Source organism: Diplotaxodon limnothrissa, linkage group LG7 (assembly GCF_057381915.1).
Source record: "Diplotaxodon limnothrissa isolate DT_005_m linkage group LG7, D_limnothrissa_male_GT1.1, whole genome shotgun sequence".
Taxonomy (NCBI): domain Eukaryota; kingdom Metazoa; phylum Chordata; class Actinopteri; order Cichliformes; family Cichlidae; genus Diplotaxodon; species Diplotaxodon limnothrissa.
In genome coordinates, this window is record NC_140602.1 from 55,261,342 (window position 1) to 55,284,013 (window position 22,672).

At 44.5% G+C, this 22,672-nt stretch overlaps 1 protein-coding gene across 1 annotated transcript; it reads left to right on the forward strand.

Moving 5' to 3' along the window:
* The first annotated feature begins 661 nt into the window (after positions 1-661).
* Positions 662-21,907, forward strand: LOC146629271 (rhotekin-like). Its single transcript, XM_085358465.1, has 12 exons — positions 662-679; positions 2,403-2,602; positions 2,803-2,849; positions 2,925-2,978; positions 3,130-3,247; positions 3,372-3,614; positions 3,715-3,809; positions 3,918-4,024; positions 4,115-4,249; positions 5,059-5,221; positions 13,942-14,040; positions 21,816-21,907. Exons 1-12 carry the CDS (start codon positions 662-664, stop codon positions 21,905-21,907), a joined length of 1,371 nt encoding a protein of 456 aa, XP_085214591.1.
* Positions 21,908-22,672: the final 765 nt, after the last annotated feature.

A 22,672-nucleotide genomic window follows, 5' to 3' on the forward strand; every position in this document is an offset into this window, starting at 1 on the left:
AAACTGCTAATCATGTATTATATGTTACCCCAACATGTGCTGCTGATTAGTTCTCATTACTCAAGTACCACTTCACCATTACTTACCAGTTCTTTGTAAATTTTAACAAGAGTGAAGCCCTGCACACTACTTCAGGATCACCTCATTGCTATGCAGTAATTCTCCCTAGTTTGCCACAAAGGTAGCCGAAAATGTGTTTAATTGACAAGCCCTGGTTTATTTTGAGTGTCGCCATTAATTTCATGATAATCTATAACAGGTTGGCAAATATGTCATGTAGTTTTGGATACTGGATGCATATTTACAATGTTCCCTTGTTTATTGTTGTTCCCCAACGGTATCATTGTTCTGAACAAAAATAGTTCTCTTATATTTTATGGTTTGCCCGTGTTTGAATTGCTCTATATTTAGGTGTTTGTGGTACTTATGCTGGAGCTGATGGCTAAAAGACTAAAACGTTTGAGACTTTAATCCCTCATGCTGCAACCTCTTGTAGGGAGGCTTAAGACTGTTTTGATCTCTCTGTTGAGCAACTGACTGCTCCGTCTGCAGGTCCACTCTTAACGCCGTTTCACTCAGCTATGAGATTATCAGTTCGCTCAGTGTACTTCCTGACTCAGCGGTGGTGGAACAGTCCTCTTACGTCCTGCACACAAGGAAGATGAATAATAATACGCAGGTTAGTAAAACCATATTATTTTTATATTGACTGACTTTTAGATTAATGTAAATAGTGATTTGATACATTACTTTTGATGATATCTAAAAATCTAGGTGTAAAATGTAACCTTAATTGTTAACTTCATAGATCTATAAATATCTGAACAAGGAATGATGTCCATGCATAACAGACAGCCTATCAAAAAAACCAAAACAATTTTAAATGGTATTTTTAGCACCTTGTTGCAAAAACTCATCAGAATGCCAAAACTATTTAGCTAGCATGGTGTGAAGTGTGACCTCAAAGAAATTGAGGAAACTGGACCAGCTGAGCATAAAAGAAGATGTTGCAGGCCTAAAAACTATCTACAGCAGAAAACAGCATTCATTAAGAAAGGGGGAATAAAATAAAGCAAAGACTTGACACAGGACCTGAGACATGCAGGTGGCCCTTCAGATGATCCATCTACTGCTCACTGAAACTTAATCAGAAATAAAGAGTAAGAATCACCAATTCTTAAGGAAGAGAATACAGGAAGAAAAGCCGTAGCTATGCCAAACAATGCAAAAACTGGCCTGTGACATTGACATTTTTAGTTAGTTTAGTTTAGTTTACAAAAACAAATAATGATATGCTGTCAGTCATGGATTGGCCTCCTCTGAACCCAGACTTCAAGATCCTTGAAGCAGTGTGGGATCATCTTGATACAGAACAAAACGCAGCCCACATCCAAAGAAAAGCTTTGATTGTTCTTCAAGAAGCCCGGAGAGCTATTCCTGAAGACAAAGACGTTACAAGAACGCTTGTCTAAGAGAACCGAGGCTGTGATCAAGGATAAAAGTGGTCATACCGAATACTGGCTTTCAAGCTCAATAAAATAACACAAACTATGATTTTGCCTTTATAATATATTTCAATTAATGTTTGCAAGTTTCAATTAATTGCTTAACCTATTTCCCATTTTCCATGCACACATTTGCCACTGTACTATATGTGAAAGAAAAATTAAATTACTAAAACATATTTCTAGATCTGGGAGAAAAACAACTCTAAAACTAGAGTTTGTTTAATTATTTGAGCTCTGTTCATAGTGAATTACACATACCAACAAGGCTTAGACTCAGAAAACATGACTGAATTATGCAACAGTCCTCTGATCATTAAAGCTGTACTTCACCTCAAATGATGACTTGTTAATCACTTCAGAGGAGTGTGAATAAGAGTTCTTTGTCAAACAGGTCTGATAGTTAACAGCAGTAAGTACATAATGATTGGAAATTTACTATTGATAGTCATGCTTCCTGATGTGTGTCTACTCACGTGCACTTTTTAGATCTTTATGTTGTAATGCCCACATTGTGGAGTAATAAACCAGTACTCTCAAACAGAGAAAAGCTCATTAGGAAATGTGCTTCTAAGTGGATGGTGCATAAAGAATTCCTTGAAGGAATTCAATCTGCTGCACATGCACTTTGTGCTTGAAACACACTACTATATTTATACTTCTCAAAAACATCCTTGTTAACACAAACCTTTAACAAGAACCTTGGCACTGCTTATATATCCAAGGATTAAAGTGATGCACCAACATCTTCTGAGCTCTTATGTAACAGCTGGTAATTAAAGTCAATAGCACAAAATCTTCGACAATGTACATAAGATCATAGTTCTAAAATGATGTAAGATGTAGCCCTTTGAATTCTGATATCATTGTCTTTTCTTTTACACAAATCTGTGGCAGGATACTGCAGTGCTTCAGCACATTGAGAGGGAGGTACGCATGCGTGAAGGAGCTTGCAAGCTACTGGCAGCATGTTCCCAAAGAGAGCAGGCCCTGGAGGCCTCCAAGAGCCTCCTAACCTGCAATACCCGCATTCTGGCCTTGCTCAGCCAACTACAGAGGATGAGGAAAGTACAAATCCTACAAAGTGTGGGATGCAGGTCAGATAATTGAACTATATACTGAGGATGATGTAAATATACACTTGTATCATAGAATAGAAACAAATCATGTTTCTGCAAAAATCCATGCCTCTAGCTAGCAATTAGAGTTCAGCTAAGCTGACTGTTTAAATGGACCCCAACCCCAAACCTAACCTTATTCTGTGTGGTTGATTGACATACTACGTGATTTACTGCAGGCCATCTGACGATCTGGTGCCATGTACAGGAAAAGTAGCACTTTCAGGTGTGTTTTAAAAGATTTCTAAAAGTACTTCAACTAGCCTTTTACATTTCTAACACCATGATGTGCACTCTCTAGACCTGCGAATCCCCCTCATGTGGAAAGACTCAGAGTACTTCAAAAACAAAGGAGGTAAGTCAAAATGAAAAAGAGCATGTGATAGCATCTGGTGCATTTTTTGGTTTACACTATGTGCACTAAATCCCTATGTACTGGCTAAACACACAAAATATTCTTCATTCCCAATATATAACAAGTGTTTACCTAAAGTTCTTACTTTCAGAACTACATCGCTGTGCCGTATTCTGCCTGATCCAGTGTGGCACAGAGATCCATGACACTGACCTGGTGATGGTAGACAGGACACTAACTGACATCTGTTTTGAAGACACTATAATATTGTGAGTCAAGTGTTTTTTATTTCAGTTTGAAAGCTAAGTTTCTGCTTTCTCATCCTCCTTAAAAACACATTCGCAAGCTTTTGTTGAAAAAAAAAAAGTAAATGCATTTTCTCTGTGTGAGCAGCAACGAGGTAAGTCCAGGGTTTCAGCTTCGCGTTGAGCTGTACAGCAGTTGCGTGGTCGATGAATTCTCCCCTGGGGCCATAGGATCCTGGAGAGTGAGCCGTCTGGGGGGCTCTTTGGGATGCTCCTCTGGGAAAAAGATCCGTGCTGCATTCGAGTCTGCAGCTGTTTGCGGATCCATTTCCAGTGGAGATGTAAGATCCGGAAGCGTGCCACCAACATTATCACCTGACCTGTTGGCACTGTGAGTATGACACTATAAGGAAACATTTTATGGTGTCGCTTGGAAAAAAAAAGCAACAACAAAAAAAAGAATGATTGTGCAAAGTTCTTTCTTTCTCAAGGGGACCTAAGTACAACCTTTTGGCTCACACAACCCTGAGAATTGAGCATGTCCGGGAAGGTTTCAAAACGCACGATTTATCACTTTCAGCGACAGGTGAGTCTCCTGTCCTGTCATTTCCTCTCCTCTCTCCTCCTTAAAATCTAAATATACATAAATAATGAATCTTTTTAAAATTCCTAATCCTTTTAAATGTTTTGCCAGAGGATAATCCATTCTGGTTGCCTTTGTACGGAAGTATGTGTTGTTGCTTAGTTGCTCAGCCTCTGTGCATGATTCAGCCAGTGATAAGTGGCCAAATCAAAATCAAGGTGACAGAATTTTTTTTTTTAATTGTTCAATATTGTTATTCATTTATCATTATTATTCACATTATGACTTTTCTCACTGCTCTTGCTCAGCTCAGCTCAGAAGAGGACTGTAATTATTCTGAAACTGTCTATGGTGTCCTCAAGAGGCAAGCCCTTCTCTGTTATCAAAGTCAAGAAGGCCTGGAGTCTGAGGACAATCCCTTGCTTGAGATTCCAATCACAAAGGTTGGTTCTAAACAAGCAAAGTCTGATGAATAAAGGCAGTGATTCATTTAGCATTTTGCCAGTGTTGATTATAATTACACACCAAGGCCACTAGAGTGCACTGACGAATTATTTAGTGGAGAGGAAACGTGTTGTAAGGGTGAGGAGACTGAAATATTTTGCACAGTTCAAAACAGCTTTTTTAAAATTATATAGATAGCTCTAATTAAAATCAGTCATGTATGTTCAAAGCTAGAGATAAAAAAAAAAGATAGCATCTCCTTGAATCCCCTCTTATTTCTACCCTTTTAAAACCAAAAATAATTTTCTGTTTCGGCAGGGAACAACACTGAGATTACGAGCTCTTTTTAAAAAGATGTTGGTGTATCAGAATCACCACTGTTGCAAGGATAGACTCACCACAAGACAGACTAGGTTCAACTGAAGAAAATCTGAACTGCAAACACTTGAGTATAGATTTTCTCTTTACGTGTGAGATTTTCAGGGAGCCTTGTTTTTGAGAAGCTCAATTTTAACATGTGATACAATTAAATGGTGACTTTGTGTTGTGGGTATGCTCAGAGCAGCATACCCACAACACGAAGCTTGGCAGCTTTTGCAGGTGAGCATCATGGAAACATACCATGGAATTTCTCTCTATTAGCTAACAATGACCATTCAGCCTTTTTAATGCAGTATGGAATGCAGTGATGAGCAGTTTATTGCCTGTGATGAAGCCATTTAGGTAATACAAAAGGTATTTCAGTAGATCAGCTGTAGCGTTGAGGCTACCTGCAGTGTCTCAGCTTATTCTTTGTTTTTCCTCCCAGGATACCGTTGTCTGTATGTCTGACAGAGATCCTGCCAATTGCCAGAAAATATACATCAATACACAACGTCAAGGGGAGGACATAACTTATGTGCTTACCACATACACACTTGAAGACACACAGCACTGGAGGAAGGCCCTCTGTCAGCACATCTATAGCATGAGTGAGGCCTGAATGAACTCTTTGTTTCTTTTGCTTGTTTTTTTGTTTTTTTAAGTTCTTTGGGCTTTACAAGCACGGACAGTCAAATCCCTGGCATGACCTACTAGCAGAACTTCTTACACAATCTTTACACAGAATGACGCTGGATTTGCAAGGGAGACGTTACAGGGATGTTTGGTCTGTCCTGTTTTTACTTCAACGAAATTATGAGTACGTTTATACAACAGGGTGTGCACCAAACTAAACCAACAAGTGTGAACACTCTTTGAACAAAGAAAGTTCACACTTCTGCCAAGCTTGCATAATCCCCCAAAATACGATATCAAACTTGCAGGATGATTGTAATGAAATGTTTTGGAGGTGTGCATGCACCAAAAAGCACATGTGCAGCACAGTTCACAAGCCCATAGACATCTGAAACTGATCACACGATTTGTTGTTCTGTTGCAACTTTGGATTTTTTATGATGCTTTTTTGAAACATAAGGAGTTTAAAAACAAAAAAGACAGCATTTATATCTTCATTAAACAAAGAAGGTGCAACCGGTAGGTGAAATAACCTCATATCACAATCTGTTTATTAGTATTCACGTGTATCTCGGCTGTAAGAACTTCTGGTTTCAATTGGATGTACGGAAAAAGTGACGATATGATTTCATTAACTTTTATCGTCTTTGGGCGGAGCCACGGTAGTTGTTTTCCCCACTTTTTTTTTTTCAGTCTGCATACATAAGATAGTTGATAGTTGCTTGCAGTATCGTGTTGAGGCCTGATTACTGAGAATGTTGTAGGTTTTCATGCCTAGTGCTAAGTTATAGCAGGGCTTTGCCAAAACGTAAAAGTATTATTCTAAGATGCACAATCTTGTTTTTGATAAGGTTCCAGGAGCACAAAAAGAAAATCAAATCAGAAAGTAGCAGCGTGGAAATCAAGTAACTCATAATTAGCTTCATTCTAACTTCATTCTTATTTTTGGGCGATGCTTTTTAGCTTTTATTTTGATAGGACAATGGTGAGAAGGCAGGAAAGCTGGGAGAAAGACTAAATGGCTGCTTCAAGGCAAAGCCAGGCCTCTGCATTTAAGCTGGTGGTTAACTAACACATTACAAGGTTTGCTGTATCAGTGGGTGCAGATTCATACAGTAAATATGCAACACATACAGTATGCCACCTCCTCATATTTCTTTGCATGACTGACAAAGAAAATACAGATTAACATAGTTGCAGTCACACCTGTGTTTTAATATGTCACGGTCCGCTGTGACGGACCGAGTGGAAAGTGCGTGGAGGACTCAGGTGCAGACACGAGTGATAAGGAAGTTGGACTTAAACAAAAGCGAGCCTTTTATTGTGGCTGATGAATACAACAGAAGCAAACCAGAATAAGGGCAGCACAAGAGCAATAACTAAACAGAAACCTAAACTGGGAATAAACTAAGGTAAGGCTATGACTTGGAATATAATAGACCGGGCATGGAAACACGGAGGGGGGGAACACAGACGACGCGACACAGACTGTACGAAACACAGAGACTAAATACACATGAGGGATGATCAGGGGAAGTGGATGCACACGGGGAACACAGGTGACACTGATAATCATAACAAGACACGGCAGGAGTGAACGTAACACTGATGGGAGATGGGCAAAGTAAAGCAGGAAGTACACAGAGGTTCAAACAGGAGGAGAGAGAGCACGGGGAGAACGCAGACATAACGGGCTGGGGAAAACATAGAATAAAGCACAAAGAGAGACGAGGGCTCATAAATACACAGAGGGGCACACAGGGGGTAAGAGTCACGAAGGGAAAACACATAAGGAACAACGTAACAGATCAACCCAGGAAGCATGGCCTAAATAAAGAACAAAATACAAAAATACATGAAAACTAAGAATACTGGGCCCACATGGCCCAGGACCATGACACCACCCCCCCCTAAAGGGCTGGCTCCCGACAGCCCAAACCCGAGAAACAAAACACAAGCGAAACAGAAAACACCCCACCCAGGGCGGGAGGCGGGGGACCAGGACGGAGGGAACAAAACGAACCAAAAACAAGGAGCACGAGAACAAAACTGAGTCCACAAATACACAAAAGAGTCCAGAACAGGAAGGCGAATGTACAAAGAGGCCCGAAGGCCAACCCGAGAGGCGACAACACAAAAGTCCAGTCCAACTGTTCCGGAGGCCGGCCACGGGAAAGGCGGCCACGGTGACAGAACAGATCCGGAGGCCGACCGCGCGGAAGGCAGCGGCGGCGGCGGCGAAGCAGTTCAGGGGGCCGGCCGCGCGCAAGGCAGCGGCGGCGGCGAAGCAGTTCAGGGGGCCGGCCGCGCGCAAGGCAGCGGCGGCGGCGAAGCAGTTCAGGGGGCCGGCAGTGCGCAAGGCAGCAGCGGCTCTCCAGTGTCAGGCGTACTGGCCGAGGCCCGGTGGGCACAGGACCAGTCAAGGCGGGACCAGACGAAGCACAGGCTGAGGCTGCAGCGGACGAAGACTCTGAGGCTGCAGCGGACGAAGACTCTGAGGCTGCAGCGGACGAAGCACAGGCCGGAGCTGCAGCGGACGAAGCACAGGCTGGACCAGGCGTAGCAGAAGGTGGCTGGATGGGCTCCTCGGACCCTCCAGCGGAGACAGAAGGCTGAACGGGCCCCTCGGACCCTCCAGCTGACGTGGCATGAGGCTGGTGCGGTTCTCCCGAACCCCCAGCTGACGAGGAAGGTTGCTGAACGGGCCCCTCGGACCCTCCAGCGGAGACAGGAGGCTGAACGGGCCCCTCGGACCCTCCAGCGGAGACAGGAGGCTGAACGGGCCCCTCGGACCCTCCAGCGGAGACAGGAGGCTGAACGGGCCTCTCGGACCCTCCAGCGGAGACAGGCGGCTGAACGGGCCCCTCGGACCCTCCAGCTGACGTGGCGTGGGACTGGACGGGCTCCTCGGGCCCCCCAGCTGACGTGGCGGGAGGCTGAACGGGCCCCTCGGACCCTCCAGCGGAGACGGGAGGCTGAACGGGCCCCTCGGACCCTCCAGCTGACGTGGCATCTGAGGAGGCCCTGGGGAGAGTCTTAAGCTCAGAAGCGACTGGTGAGGCAGCACATAGAACACTGTTAGCATGACAAGCTTTGAAAACATAATTTCTCAGGTCATGAACACTTTCGGTAACTCGAGTAGTAGATGCCAACTCCCTGTCGGTATTGTCAACACAATAGTTCATGGTAGGATTGCACATAAGTCCGTAGCTGGATTCAGAGTCACATAAAGAGGCAGGCATGCTTATGGCTGGCCTAACAGTCTGCGACTGAGAAGCAGTAGCATCAGAGCTCACGTTCCTGTGCATTTGGTCTTGAGCACTGTCTGCAATCCCACCATCAGGGAATACGGAACTAGACTCCACTACGATCTGCACGCGGGGGTAACACTCCGTCTCGGCTGTACGAGTTTGCTGCAGTAGATAACAGTCTGAGGCGGAGAGAAAGCTCACGCCATTCCTAGCAGGCTCAGAAGCAGACTGTACAGTCGACGTGTGAATCCCTTTCGCTGTCTCATGAACCTTTGCTCCATGTGGTGCGGCTATGGGAGCAACACTAGAAAAAGCCCTGGATTCTACAGAGACAAGAACATGGTCTGTGGTTTCGTTGTGTGCTCCTTCAAAACAGTTACACACAGTTTTTTCAGCTCTGGAGCCCAATTCCGTTATAGTCTCCGGTCCCGGCAAATCAACACTCATCTCACTCTGCTTCATAGAAGGGACGTGAGGCGCAAAAACGCAGTCACTCACCGGAGTTAGTGCGGTGCAACGGCGGCGCCGGCGCCGCCCCCTTCTGGTAGCTGGCGCGATGGGCGCTGATGCCACCACTGCAGAGGGTGGCGTAGCGGCAACATCCTCCTCTGCCCATATCCTCGCTAACGGCGAGGCAGGGGAAGCGAAGTCTGAGCGGGTTGGAGACGGCGAGCGGCTGGTAGGCGGTGCAGCAGGTGAGAGTTCCTCCTCTGGGATGAGCCAGGGTTTCCACCGGAGCTCGTCCTCCCGATAAGCCCGTAACACCTGCTGACGCTCATCGTCCCCGAAGTCTATGGCCTCCACCGCCTCCGTGTGCCGGTTAGTGCAGCATGACGGTGGCGGAAACGAGGAAGCCGATCCACGGTGAGGCGATGGCTGAGTGGAAGTGGGCCTCAGCGTTCCCCCTGTCGCAGCCTCTGGCTCATGAGGCAGCGGCGCCGACACCCGTTTACGGGGTGGAGGTGTGGGTGCTGAGGCGGCATCCAGGACCCTCTGGGCCAGCGCACGGGCACGAAGCTCCTCCTTCAGGGGGCCCAGGGAGTCAAATGCCTCGACGAGGCGGGGGAGCTGTCGCAACCGCGGCTCCCGCAACATAATGGCGTCCACGGCCGCCAATCCCGTGGAAACCACTCTCGGATCCGTGCATCCGATGATGCGATCCATTACGCGGCAGAGCCTGTTCAGCTCCTCTCCCACCTCCTCTGAAATGTCCGCTGAGTCCGACATGGTCGCGTCGTACTGTCACGGTCCGCTGTGACAGACCGAGTGGAAAGTGCGTGGAGGACTCAGGTGCAGACACGAGTGATAAGGAAGTTGGACTTAAACAAAAGCGAGCCTTTTATTGTGGCTGATGAATACAACAGAAGCAAACCAGAATAAGGGCAGCACAAGAGCAATAACTAAACAGAAACCTAAACTGGGAATAAACTAAGGTAAGGCTATGACTTGGAATATAATAGACCGGGCATGGAAACACGGAGGGGGGGAACACAGACGACGCGACACAGACTGTACGAAACACAGAGACTAAATACACATGAGGGATGATCAGGGGAAGTGGATGCACACGGGGAACACAGGTGACACTGATAATCATAACAAGACACGGCAGGAGTGAACGTAACACTGATGGGAGATGGGCAAAGTAAAGCAGGAAGTACACAGAGGTTCAAACAGGAGGAGAGAGAGCACGGGGAGAACGCAGACATAACGGGCTGGGGAAAACATAGAATAAAGCACAAAGAGAGACGAGGGCTCATAAATACACAGAGGGGCACACAGGGGGTAAGAGTCACGAAGGGAAAACACATAAGGAACAACGTAACAGATCAACCCAGGAAGCATGGCCTAAATAAAGAACAAAATACAAAAATACATGAAAACTAAGAATACTGGGCCCACATGGCCCAGGACCATGACATAATACAATAGAGCTAGACAAACAAAGTGAAATTGAATCAAACTCAGTCTCCATTCTTATGAATGGGTGGAGGCTACATATCAGGTTTACAGTCAGGTCAATAAATATTGGGACATCGACACAATTCTAACATTTTGGGCTCTATACACCACCACAATGGATTTCAAATGAAACGAACAAGATGTGCTTTAACTGCGGATTGTCAGCTTTTATTTGAGGGTATTTGCATCCAAATAAGGTGTAGGAATTACAACAGTTTGCATATGTGCCTCCCACTTGTTAAGGGACCAACAGTAATGGGACAATTGGCTTCTCAGCTGTTCCTTGGCCAGGTGTGTGTTATTCCCTCATTATCCCAATTACAATGAGCAGATAAAAGGTCCAGAGTTCATTTCAAGTGAGCTATTTGCTTTTGGAATCTGTTGCTGTCAACTGTCAAGATGAGATCCAAAGAGCTGTCACTATTAGTGAAGCAAGCCATGATTATGCTGAAAAAACAAAACAAACCCATCAGAAAGATAGCATAAACATTAGGAATGGCCAAAACAACTGTTTGGAACATTCTCAAAAAGAAGGAACGCACTGGTGAGCTCAGCAACACCAAAAGACCAGGAAACAACTGCAGTGGATGACCGAAGAATCCTTTCCCTGGTGAAGAAAACACCCTTCACAACAGTTGGCCAGATCAAGAGCATTCTCCAGGAGGTAGGTGCATGTGTGTCAACGTCAACGTCAACAATCAAGAGAAGACTCCACCATTGTGAATACGGAGGGTTCACCACACGATGTAAACCTTTGGTGAGCCCCAAAAACAGGAAGGCTAGATTAGAGTTTGCCAAACGACATCTAAAAAAGTCTTCGCAGTTCTGGAACAACATCCTATGGACAGATGAGACCAAGATCAACTTGTACCAGAGTGATGGGAAGACAAGAGTATGGAGAACGAAAGGAACTGCTCACGATCCTAAGCATACCACCTCATCAGTGAAGCATGGTGGTGTAAGTGTCATGGCATGGGCGTGTATGGCTGCCAGTAGAACTGGTTCTTTTGTATTTATAGATGATGTGACTGTTGACAAAAGCAGCACGATGAATTCTGAAGTGTTTCAGGCAATAAAATCTGCTCATATTCAGCCAAATGCTTCAGAACTCATTGTACGGCGCTTCACAGTGCAGATGGACAATGACTTAAAGCATACTGCAAAAGCAACCAACGTTTTTGAAGAAAAAGAAGTGGACTGTTTTGTAATGGCCAAGTCAATTGCCTGACCTGAATCCGATTGAGCATCCATTTCACTTGCTGAAGACAAAACTGAAGGGAAAATGCCTCAAGAACAAGCAGGAACAGAAGACGGTTGCAGTAGAGACCTGGCAGAGATCACCAGGGATGAAACGCAGTGTCTGGTGATGCCTATGTGTTCCAGACTTCAGGCTTTAATTGACTGCAAAGGATTTGCAACCAAGTATTAAAAAGTGAAAGTTTGATTTATGGTTCATATTTTGTCCCATTACTTTTGGTCCCTTAACAAGTGAGAGGCACATATGCAAACTGTTGTAATTCCTACACCTTATTTGGATGTAAATACCCTCAAATAAAAGCTGACAGTCTGCAGTTAAAGCACATCTTGTTCGTTTCATTTGAAATCCATTGTGGTGGTGTATAGAGCCAAATATGTTAGAATTGTGTCGATGTCCCAATATTTATGGACCCGACTGTACATAGCATTATTCTATATAACATGCTGATACCTGCTACCTACCTGCATTTATTAATGCTGTTCATAGAATCAGATATATTTGCGTGACATTTTTTGTACTTTGTGTTATGGAGAAAAAATCTCTCTTATGTTGAACTGAAATCTGATAAGGTGTTTCAGTTTGTTTCTTATCTGGAAAAAAAGGGAAAAAATGCAATAACATATTTATCTATACATGGGGACGAGTGTAAGGGTTATCTACTGCATCAACATATCGTTCCACCTGTATCCACAATGCTGCAAGTGACATTATAGAAAGTCAAGAGACCAGCTGACGTGTATTTGTAATATTGTACATCGTGAGATGTTTAACGCTTTACGCTGGTATTTCCCAAACGGGTGCCCACGGTGAATCGGGATAGATTTTACACCAAATGCCCTTCTTGACATAACCCTCTGATTTATCTTGTCTCTCTTCCTGGTGTCAAACTGAAAGGGTTTTGTTCACGTGCAAAGTGAGTGCGCTATCTGAGTTTATAGACACCGTTTGGTATGTGACTCTTCACACATCAGTAGACAGAGGAAGCATCAAACAGTTCACATACTTTGTTGTATTATTTCATTTTAGACTGCCATCAGTGTACACTCAATAACCTATATTTAAACTTAAAAGACAACTAAATTCTTCTGCATATAATTAGAAGCCAAAACAGAGATGCAACATTGAACTCCACATGCGATCAGGTGATTTTCCATGAGATGTGTCTAGGGCTTAATTGGATTAAATGACGAGGCCTGGAGTCACCCGGGTTCTTTCTAGAGGTGTCCATGTGGCCTTGTTCACAGATTAACCAAGCAGGGAGGGTCATCAGCACATTTATTTGACTAATCCCACATACACAGGGAGAGTCCTATCTGTCTTTCTTTGGAAAGGTCATGCATGTAGAAATCATGATCATTAAAAAAGGTGTGTTTCTAAATAAAAATACATTCTGCATACCTCAGGGCTATTACTGTTAATCTTCATTGTAATCTTCTTTTAATAAGGCAACTGCAGAACATGTTGCTGCAATGATATTGTGAGTAGGAGAATGTGACATTACGTCACTTGTTGATGTGAACAAGGGAGTTCTTGTTTGTCAGTGATCTGTCAGTGTGGATTTATTTATAAATTTTATCGAGTTTTGAAAGAAAGTATTCAGAGAACCATCATGTGGGCTGCAACGTGCAAAAAAAAAGATGCAATGACAGAGCACCTTGTACATCTAATATGTAATTGTGATTAAATTACATATTATTATGTTAAACAATCATGAACATAATAAATAATGTTAAATAGGGAAAATAAGCATAAGCTTATTTAATTCGAATTGCACACAGACAGTGTGCACACAAGCCAAATCTGAGTGCAACACCGTCATGAAAAAAAGGCCTCTTTGTCTAGATAAGCTTGATTGATGATGCCTTGCAGTTTTAAGAGTTTTTGTTTTTTTAGTGGCTTCAGTCTGCGCTGCCTCTTGTCCAGCAGGTAAATCAAGACCGTGTCATCAGATGAGAATGTCTTTCAATGCTCAAGAATACTGAAATTACTGTACAATGTAAATCTGGTTTAATATTGGTCAATACTGAAATATTGCTTTTTAGCCAATGCAAACAATTATACTACTGATATGCTTTTAAACACCCATTCAGGGCAATAACAAACATGCTTGCCAGCTAATTTCAAAATAATTTGACAAGATATTTGCTGATGTCAATTTTGGATTGAATTCTTTTCTATTCATCTGCTACATAATTGTATAATATTTGTATTATTATTTTTGCAGGCCATTGGAAACAGTGCTGTGACAACCTCATGAAGATACAAATGCCGAGCTCCAGGAAATCAGTAATGACGAAGCAGGGATCTCTATACCATGAAATAGGTAGAGTAACATGCGCAATGACTGAGTGATGCCAGCTTATGCCACAGCCCCAGAGATGGTGTTCAACTAAAATCTTAAACTATCTTACCAGTCATTTGGTTTGCCTGACTTGGCCAAGGACAGTCTCATTCTCAAGTGTTTCACTTCCTGGTTAAACAACAACAACAAAAAAAGTAACTGATTTTAATTTCTACATCTGACAGCTTTAATTTTTTATCATTGGATGTTTATTTTAAATTGACTTTAAAACAACCCGAAGAGGAGACATGGGCACATCCTCCCGCAGGCCCACCACCCGCAGGAGGCGCCATAGGGGTCGGGTGCATTGTGTGCCGGGTGGCGGCCAGGAGCGGAGGCCCTGGCGGACTGACCCCCGGCTGCCAAGACTGGCAATAGGGACATCGAATGTCACCTCTCTGGTGGGGAAGGAGCCTGAGTTAGTGCGTGAGGTTGAGAGGTACCGGCTAGATATAGTCGGGCTCACCTCTACGCATGGCTTGGGCTCTGGAATCAGTCTCCTGGAGAGGGGCTGGACTCTGTTTCAGTCTGGAGTTGCCCCTGGTGAGAGGCGGCGGGCTGGGGTGGGTATTCTAATATCCCCTCGGCTTGCTGCCGGTACGTTGGGGTTTTTCTCGGTGGATGAGAGGGTTTGTTCCCTGCGCCTTAGGGTCGGGGAACGGGTCCCGACAGTCATCTGCGCTTATGCGCTGAGTGGCAGTTCGGAGTACCCAGCCTTCTTAGAGTCCCTGGGGGGGGGGGGGGGGGGGGTGCTGGAAGGTGCTCCACCTGGAGACTCTGTTGTCCTGCTGGGAGACTTCAATGCTCACGTGGGTAACGACAGCGAGACCTGGAGGGGCGTGATTGGGAGGAACGGCCTCCCTGATCTGAACCTGAGCGGTGCTTTGTTATTGGACTTCTGTGCTAATCACAGTTTGGCCATAACGAACACCCTGTTCGAACATGAGCGTGTCCATAAGTGCACGTGGCACCAGGACGCTCTAGGCCGTAGGTCGATGAACGATTTTGTAATCGTATCACCAGACCTGCGACCATATGTTCTGGACACTCGGGTAAAGAGAGGGGTTGAGCTGTCAACTGATCACCACCTGGTGGTGAGTTGGATCAGGTGGCGGGGGAGGACGCTGGACAGACCTGGTGCACCTAAACACGTAGTGAGGGTGTGCTGGGAACGTCTAGCAGACGCCCCAGTCCGCGACAACTTCGGCAGAGCTTCAACAGCATTCCGAGGGAGACTGGGGACATTGAGTCCGAATGGACCATGTTCAGCATCTCCATTGCCGAAGTTGCTGCATTGAGCTGCGGCCGCAAGGTGGTTGGTGCCTGCCGTGGTGGTAATCCCCGAACCAAATGGTGGACACCAGAGGTGAAGGGAGCCACCAGGATGAAGAAGGAGCCCTATCGGGCTTGGTTAGCCTGTGGGACTCCGGAGGCAGCCGACAGGTATCGACAGGCCAAGCGGAATGCGGCTCGGGCAGTGGCTGAAGCAAAAACTCGGGTGTGGGAGGAGTTCGGAGAGGCCATGGAAAAAGACTTTCGGACTGCCTCGAAGAGATTCTGGCAAACCGTCAGGCGTCTCAGGAGGGGAAAGCGGTGCTCTACCTGCACTGTGTATAGTGCTGGCGGAGCGCTGCTGACGTCGACTGAGAAAATTGTCAGGCGGTGGAAGGAATACTTCGAGGACCTCCTTAATCCCACTGACACGTCTTCTGAGGAGGAAGCAGAGTCTGGGGATGAGGGGAATGACCTGCCAATTTCTGGGGGTGAGGTCACTGAGGCAGTTAAACAACTCCTTGGTGGCAGAGCCCCTGGTGTTGATGAGGTCCGCCTGAGTTCCTGAAGGCTCATCCTGACATGCCTCTGCAATGTTGCGTGGAGATCAAGGGCAGTACCTGTGGACTGGCAGACCGGGGTGGTGGTCCCCATCTTTAAGAAGGGGGACCGGAGGGTGTGTTCCAACTACAGGGGGATCACACTCTTCAGCCTCCCTGGGAAAGTCTATGCCAGGGTTCTGGAAAGGAGAGTTCGTCCGCTAGACGAACCTCGGATACAGGAGGAACAATGCGGTTTTCGTCCTGGTCGCGGAACACTGGACCAGCTCTTTATCCTCTCGAGGATACTTGAGGGTGCATGGGAGTTTGCCTAACCAGTCTACATGTGTTTTGTGGACTTGGAGAAGGCATTCGACCGTGTCCCTCGGGTTGTCCTGTGGGAGGTGTTGCGGGAGTATGGGGTGTCTGGCCCATTGCTACGGGCCATTCGATCGCTATACAACCATTGCAAGAGCTTGGTTCGCATTGCCAGCAATACAGCAATAGGTCGGACTCGTTCCCGGTGGGTGATGGTCTCCGCCAGGGCTGCCCTTTGTCTCCAGTTCTGTTCATAATTTTTATGGACAGGATTTCTAGGCGCAGCCAAGTGGCGGAGGGCTTTCGCTTTGGTGGCCTCAGAATCTCATCTCTGATTTTTGCGGATGATGTGGTTCTGTTGGCTTCATCGGGTGAGGGCCTCCAGCTCGGACTGGAACGGTTCGCAGCCGAGTGTGAAGCAGCGGGAATGAGGATCAGCACCTCCAAATCTGAGGCCATGGTTCTCAGCCGGAAAAGGGTGGAGTGCCCACTCCGGGTCGGGGATGAGTTCCTGCCCCAAGTGGAGGAGTTCAAGTATCTCGGGGTCTTGTTCGCGAGTGATGGGAGAAGGGAGCCGGAGATCGACAGACGGATTGGGGCTGCAGCTGCAGTAATGCGGACGCTGCACCGGTCCGTTGTGGTGAAGAGGGAGCTGAGTGTAAAAGCGAAGCTCTCAACTTACCGGTCGATCTACGTCCCTACCCTCACCTATGGCCACGAGCTGTGGGTAGTGACCGAAAGAATGAGATCGCAGATACAAGCGGCAGAAATGAGCTTCCTCCAAAGGGTGGCTGGCCTCTCCCTTAGAGATAGGGTGAGAAGTTCGGCCATCCGGGAGGGGCTCAGAGTAGAGCCGCTGCTGCTCCACATCGAAAGGAGCCAGCTGAGGTGGTTCGGGAATCTGACAAGAATGCCCCCTGGGCGCCTCCTGGGTGAGGTGTTCCAGGCATGTCCCACCGGGAGGAGGCCCCGGGGCAGACCCAGGACACGTTGGAGAGATTATATCTCTTGACTGGCCTGGGAACGCCTGGGTGTTCCCCCGGATAAGCTGGAGGAGGTGGCTGGGGAGAGGGAGGTCTGGGCCTCTTTGCTTAGGCTGCTGCCCCCGCAACCCAGCCTCGGATAAAGCGGATGAAGATGGATGGATGGATGGATGGATGGACTTTAAAACAGACTTTTTCACTTTGACTTAATATCAAAAACAGATTGAAGCTACATTTACTGAATCTGTTTGACCACATGGCATAAGAGGAATTTAGCAGTAGCCTGATCTGGTATTACCTGGTTGCACATCCTCAGATGCTGAACTCCATAAGCATTTAGACTTATATTTCTACACCCTGATGTATGAATTAAGTATGCACTGTTCCTTACCAGTGTTTGGTTTGTTGCCAACTTACAGGTGAAATATTTGTCTCTAATATCGCTAGCGTTGATATTTTTGTTGCGACTGGCTAGAGTTGAGGATCCACTCCAATCTGATCTATTTCTGACTTTGGTTCGCTACTATTTGTGAAGAGCATATTCAGAGGGTTGTTTGAGGTTAAAAAACAATGATGTTGCATAAGAGTGATGCAAAACAAATAAGCTTAGTAGCTCAGCCCAAGCCAAATGCCACTGGCATATAACACCTACACTAAAAAGAGATGAATGAATAGATTTCTATGTGTAAATGATTCTCTTCTTACTTGATTTAAATCCATTAACACCTTTTATAGTCACAGTCTTATTCAATATAGTATGATCATTTTGTAAATCCCAAAAGGTTGATTAGTTCATCTGGAGAAAGTGTTTTCAGTGGGAGAAACGTATTGTCACTCATCCAAGTGACCAACCTTATAAAGAGTACATTGCACAATGACTGAAACTACCACCACCGAATGAACAATGTGCTGGGAGGTCAGTTCCTTGATGCAAATTCCTATGACCATTGATTAACAACTACTGATCGAAGTCCATTGATCAAAGACCATTGATCAATGGCCATGAGTACCATTCACAGAGACATTGCTACTAGGAGTGGGTTTCAATAATCTATTTATTGATTAAAATTGATTTTAGCTTTAATAAAGCGATATTGATTCATTAAAATCCTGCATCGATTTTTAAATATACATGTATTTTGCCATAAACAGAAGAATCTCAGGTTAAAGCTCAGAAAACTATTTCAAACACCATCAAACAGCTAAAACAGCAAAACAGAACAGGTAAATGGATTCTGCAAAAAGAGGTAGACACAAAGCGCAGACCCGCCGACGCATCAGAATCAGTGAGATGTCAGCTTTCTCACCCTATGTGCCTTCAAGTGAAATGGACGCGGACACACGCCGTCGGGTCTGAAAGCCGACAGCTCACAGCATTTAGTTGTTTAAGAAGAGGGGAAGTTTTAGGAGTGACAGCGGTGTTTTGAGAAGTGAGAGATTTGCAACGTTTAGTGCAAATCTTGTGTAGTTAGTGTGTAGTATAGTCAATAGTTTTGTTGTGTGTGTCAGGGTTTTCGGGAAGAGCCGTGCTGCTCTCTGGCAAGAAGCACCATGCCCTCCCTTTGTTTTAAATGCACTTTACAACAACACGCAGCAACACTACATATGAGTGGGCGGGGCCTCCCTGCTACTGCAGATAAGGAGGTGGTCTGCTTTCCTCCACCCCAGAGAGAAGGGTTGCATCTCCTGGATCCGGGTACGGTTTGCCCCTCTGGGGGCAGGGGTACCCGGAGGACCCCAAAGCGCTTTACACTATATTCAGTCATTCACCCATTCACACACTGATGATGGCAAGCTACATTGTAGCCACAGCTGCCCTGGGGCGCACTTAAAGGTGAAATGTAGCGGGAAAATCAAAAGTAATCAAAAATGGACAATTATACCCTGGACCCCAGAGGGTTAAACTTTTTTTTTAAGTAACGCAATAGTTACTTTTCTAGTAATTAATTACTTTTAGAATCTAGTAACTCAGTTATTGTCAAAAGTATTCACTTGTCTGTCATTACACGCATATGAATATGATTCTTAATCCATAGGGTTTATTATAATATCAGTCCACCCTTTTCCAGCTATAACCTTTCTTTGTGCACTGGTGCGCAGTCATGTTGGAACAAGAAGGAGCCATCCCCAAACTGCTCCCATAAAGTTTGGAGCATGAAGTTTTCCAAATGTCTTGGTATGGTGAAGCATTAAAAGTTCCTTTCTCTAACTGATGTAATGGTGGCAAAGAGAGAAAGTGACGTAAGATTTGCGCATGCGTGGTACCCTATTGGTACCACGCAATCTATGGAGTCCCTTGTGGGGCTCCATAGATTTGTGGTAATTTTAAAAAGTTTACATTTCTTAGGCTTTCTTGTCTGAAGTCATTTAAAAAACCAGCGGCCAACAGCGCTGTACACAACAGTAGACTGGTGGGTAATAAGCAGTGTTGGGCAAGTTACTTTGAAAAAGTAATTTATTATAGTTACTAGTTACTTCTTCAAAAAAAGTAACTGAGTTAGTAACTGAGTTACTAGATTCTAAAAGTAATTAATTACTAGAAAAGTAACTATTGCGTTACTTAAAAAAAAAGTTTAACCCTCTGGGGTCCAGGGTATAATTGTCCATTTTTGATTACTTTTGATTTTCCCGCTACATTTCACCTTTAAGTGCGCCCCAGGGCAGCTGTGGCTACAATGTAGCTTGCCATCATCAGTGTGTGAATGGGTGAATGACTGAATATAGTGTAAAGCGCTTTGGGGTCCTCCGGGTACCCCTGCCCCCAGAGGGGCAAACCGTACCCGGATCCAGGAGATGCAACCCTTCTCTCTGGGGTGGAGGAAAGCAGACCACCTCCTTATCTGCAGTAGCAGGGAGGCCCCGCCCACTCATATGTAGTGTTGCTGCGTGTTGTTGTAAAGTGCATTTAAAACAAAGGGAGGGCATGGTGCTTCTTGCCAGAGAGCAGCACGGCTCTTCCCGAAAACCCTGACACACACAACAAAACTATTGACTATACTACACACTAACTACACAAGATTTGCACTAAACGTTGCAAATCTCTCACTTCTCAAAACACCGCTGTCACTCCTAAAACTTCCCCTCTTCTTAAACAACTAAATGCTGTGAGCTGTCGGCTTTCAGACCCGACGGCGTGTGTCCGCGTCCATTTCACTTGAAGGCACATAGGGTGAGAAAGCTGACATCTCACTGATTCTGATGCGTCGGCGGGTCCGCGCTTTGTGTCTACCTCTTTTTGCAGAATCCATTTACCTGTTCTGTTTTGCTGTTTTAGCTATTTGATGGTGTTTGAAATAGTTTTCTGAGCTTTAACCTGAGATTCTTCTGTTTATGGCAAAATACATGTATATTTAAAAATTGATGCAGGATTTTAATGAATCAATATCGCTTTATTAAAGCTAAAATCAATTTTAATCAATAAATAGATTATTGAAACCCACTCCTAGTAGCAATGTCTCTGTGAATGGTACTCATGGCCATTGATCAATGGTCTTTGATCAATGGACTTCGATCAGTAGTTGTTAATCAATGGTCATAGGAATTTGCATCAAGGAACTGACCTCCCAGCACATTGTTCATTCGGTGGTGCTAGTTTCAGTCATTGTGCAATGTACTCTTTATAAGGTTGGTCACTTGGATGAGTGACAATACGTTTCTCCCACTGAAAACACTTTCTCCAGATGAACTAATCAACCTTTTGGGATTTACAAAATGATCATACTATATTGAATAAGACTGTGACTATAAAAGGTGTTAATGGATTTAAATCAAGTAAGAAGAGAATCATTTACACATAGAAATCTATTCATTCATCTCTTTTTTGCAACCAGAGAAGTCGCCCTGTGCTGGTAATTAGAAAGCATGCACGTTTAAGAGACTTTGACTTCATTTTACAGACTGTGAGATTACTTCTATCTTTTATATACAGACACATAATTAGGTGGATCACATGGCTGCCTAAAATAGAAGAAGTGTGATCGATTTAAAAGGGTATAAGGACCGATGAGACTACGCAACCTGTGTAAACCCAGTGATTTTTTTAAGTGATTTACAGATCATGTCGAATTACCAGGGAAACACTATTTTCCTCAATCAGAAGGGAGATGTGCTGTAGAGTACGCACTAGGGAACAGTTTTTTTTGTCTGTCTCTCCATAACAGGAATTCAGACAGTCTTCATCTGTAAAAAGCTGGAGAAACACCTTGACAAACGAGTTTGAGTAAATAGCAGGATGTAAAAGACAAATAATACTACGGAACAATGACACAAAAGAACAAACCAGATACTGTTGACGTGAATAGCTGCATTATCTCAGACACCTGCTGACAAACATGTCAGTCAGACCAAATGACAACATGTTATAAATGAAGCACCTTAAATACGGGTGTGTTTAAATAACAAAATATTCTCTTCGAAACTACGTCCCTATCACTAAAACAAGTCACACAGAAAGAAAATGTCTCTAAAAGGAAAAAGAAAATGCTGTTCAGTCTTTTAATTCCTTCTAGTTGACTACTTATCAGTTTGAAACATCTCCAGTAAGAAATTGAGTTAAGATAATCAGCCAAGAGTTTTACAACTGAAAAATTTCAAATGATTGTTTCCTTTGTTCCTTCTATTTTTTTTCTTTCTTCAATATTTTCAGCGACACCCTCCTCGCCCAGAAAGCAAACTGAGGTTCCAGATTTATCTACTGATATCAGCTCTTTGCTCTCTACATACTACAAGGAAAGGTAGGTTTTCTAAACCTCTGCGCGTGCAGTCTTTTTAAAGCCTGCCAAATACACCTGTATGTATTTGCCAGCAGGATTTGCTTTCTCTTCAGTCATATTAAATAGTAAATCCACTCCTAATGCTCACCACCACACGCATAATCACTTGTTGTATTATGACATTCCAGCACAGCTTACCTCGTAACTACAAGCAATGAAACATTACACTTTGCAATTAATATTTGTTATGACCGTGGTAAGTTTTCCGTAGGCAAGGCCCAGGACTTAGGTATATTTTGTGGGGCAGATGTGGCTACAATATAGCTAACAATATACCTAACTGTAAGTGGAAACTTACAGTCACAAGTTGCACATTAAACCTATTTGAGTGTCAAGTTTATTCTCTGTCATATAAAAAGCATGCACAAAGTTGTGTATAGCAGGCCACAATTGTGTCTTTCTCTGTCATCTTTCTAAAGGACATTGTTCCAGCTGTACTGCGCTTTGGTTAAATGCAATGCACGAGAAGAAAGTTTCCAAACAAGTCTTTGTCTCACTTTACTGTCATTAACGTAAACATTTAACATGCTAACTGAGGCCTGTAGAGCCTGAGATGTAGCTCTTGTGTTCTGAGCATTGCACAGTCTGACCTTGCGGTGAATTTGCTGGGATGTCTGCTCCTGGGAAGATTGGCAACTGTCTTGGATTTCTTGAACTCTTCGAGTTGGGAATAATATATTACTGTAAGAATAATTAAAATGAAAGGTGTGATTTTCATACTGTACTGAAG

Bases quoted from the DNA above. Each gene is read 5' to 3' on its own strand.
- LOC146629271 (XM_085358465.1), top strand. The intron at 2,603-2,802 runs GTCAGATAATTG...GATTTACTGCAG, and splicing joins CTACAAAGTGTGGGATGCAG to GCCATCTGACGATCTGGTGC. The intron at 3,615-3,714 runs GTGAGTATGACA...TTCTTTCTCAAG, and splicing joins TCACCTGACCTGTTGGCACT to GGGACCTAAGTACAACCTTT.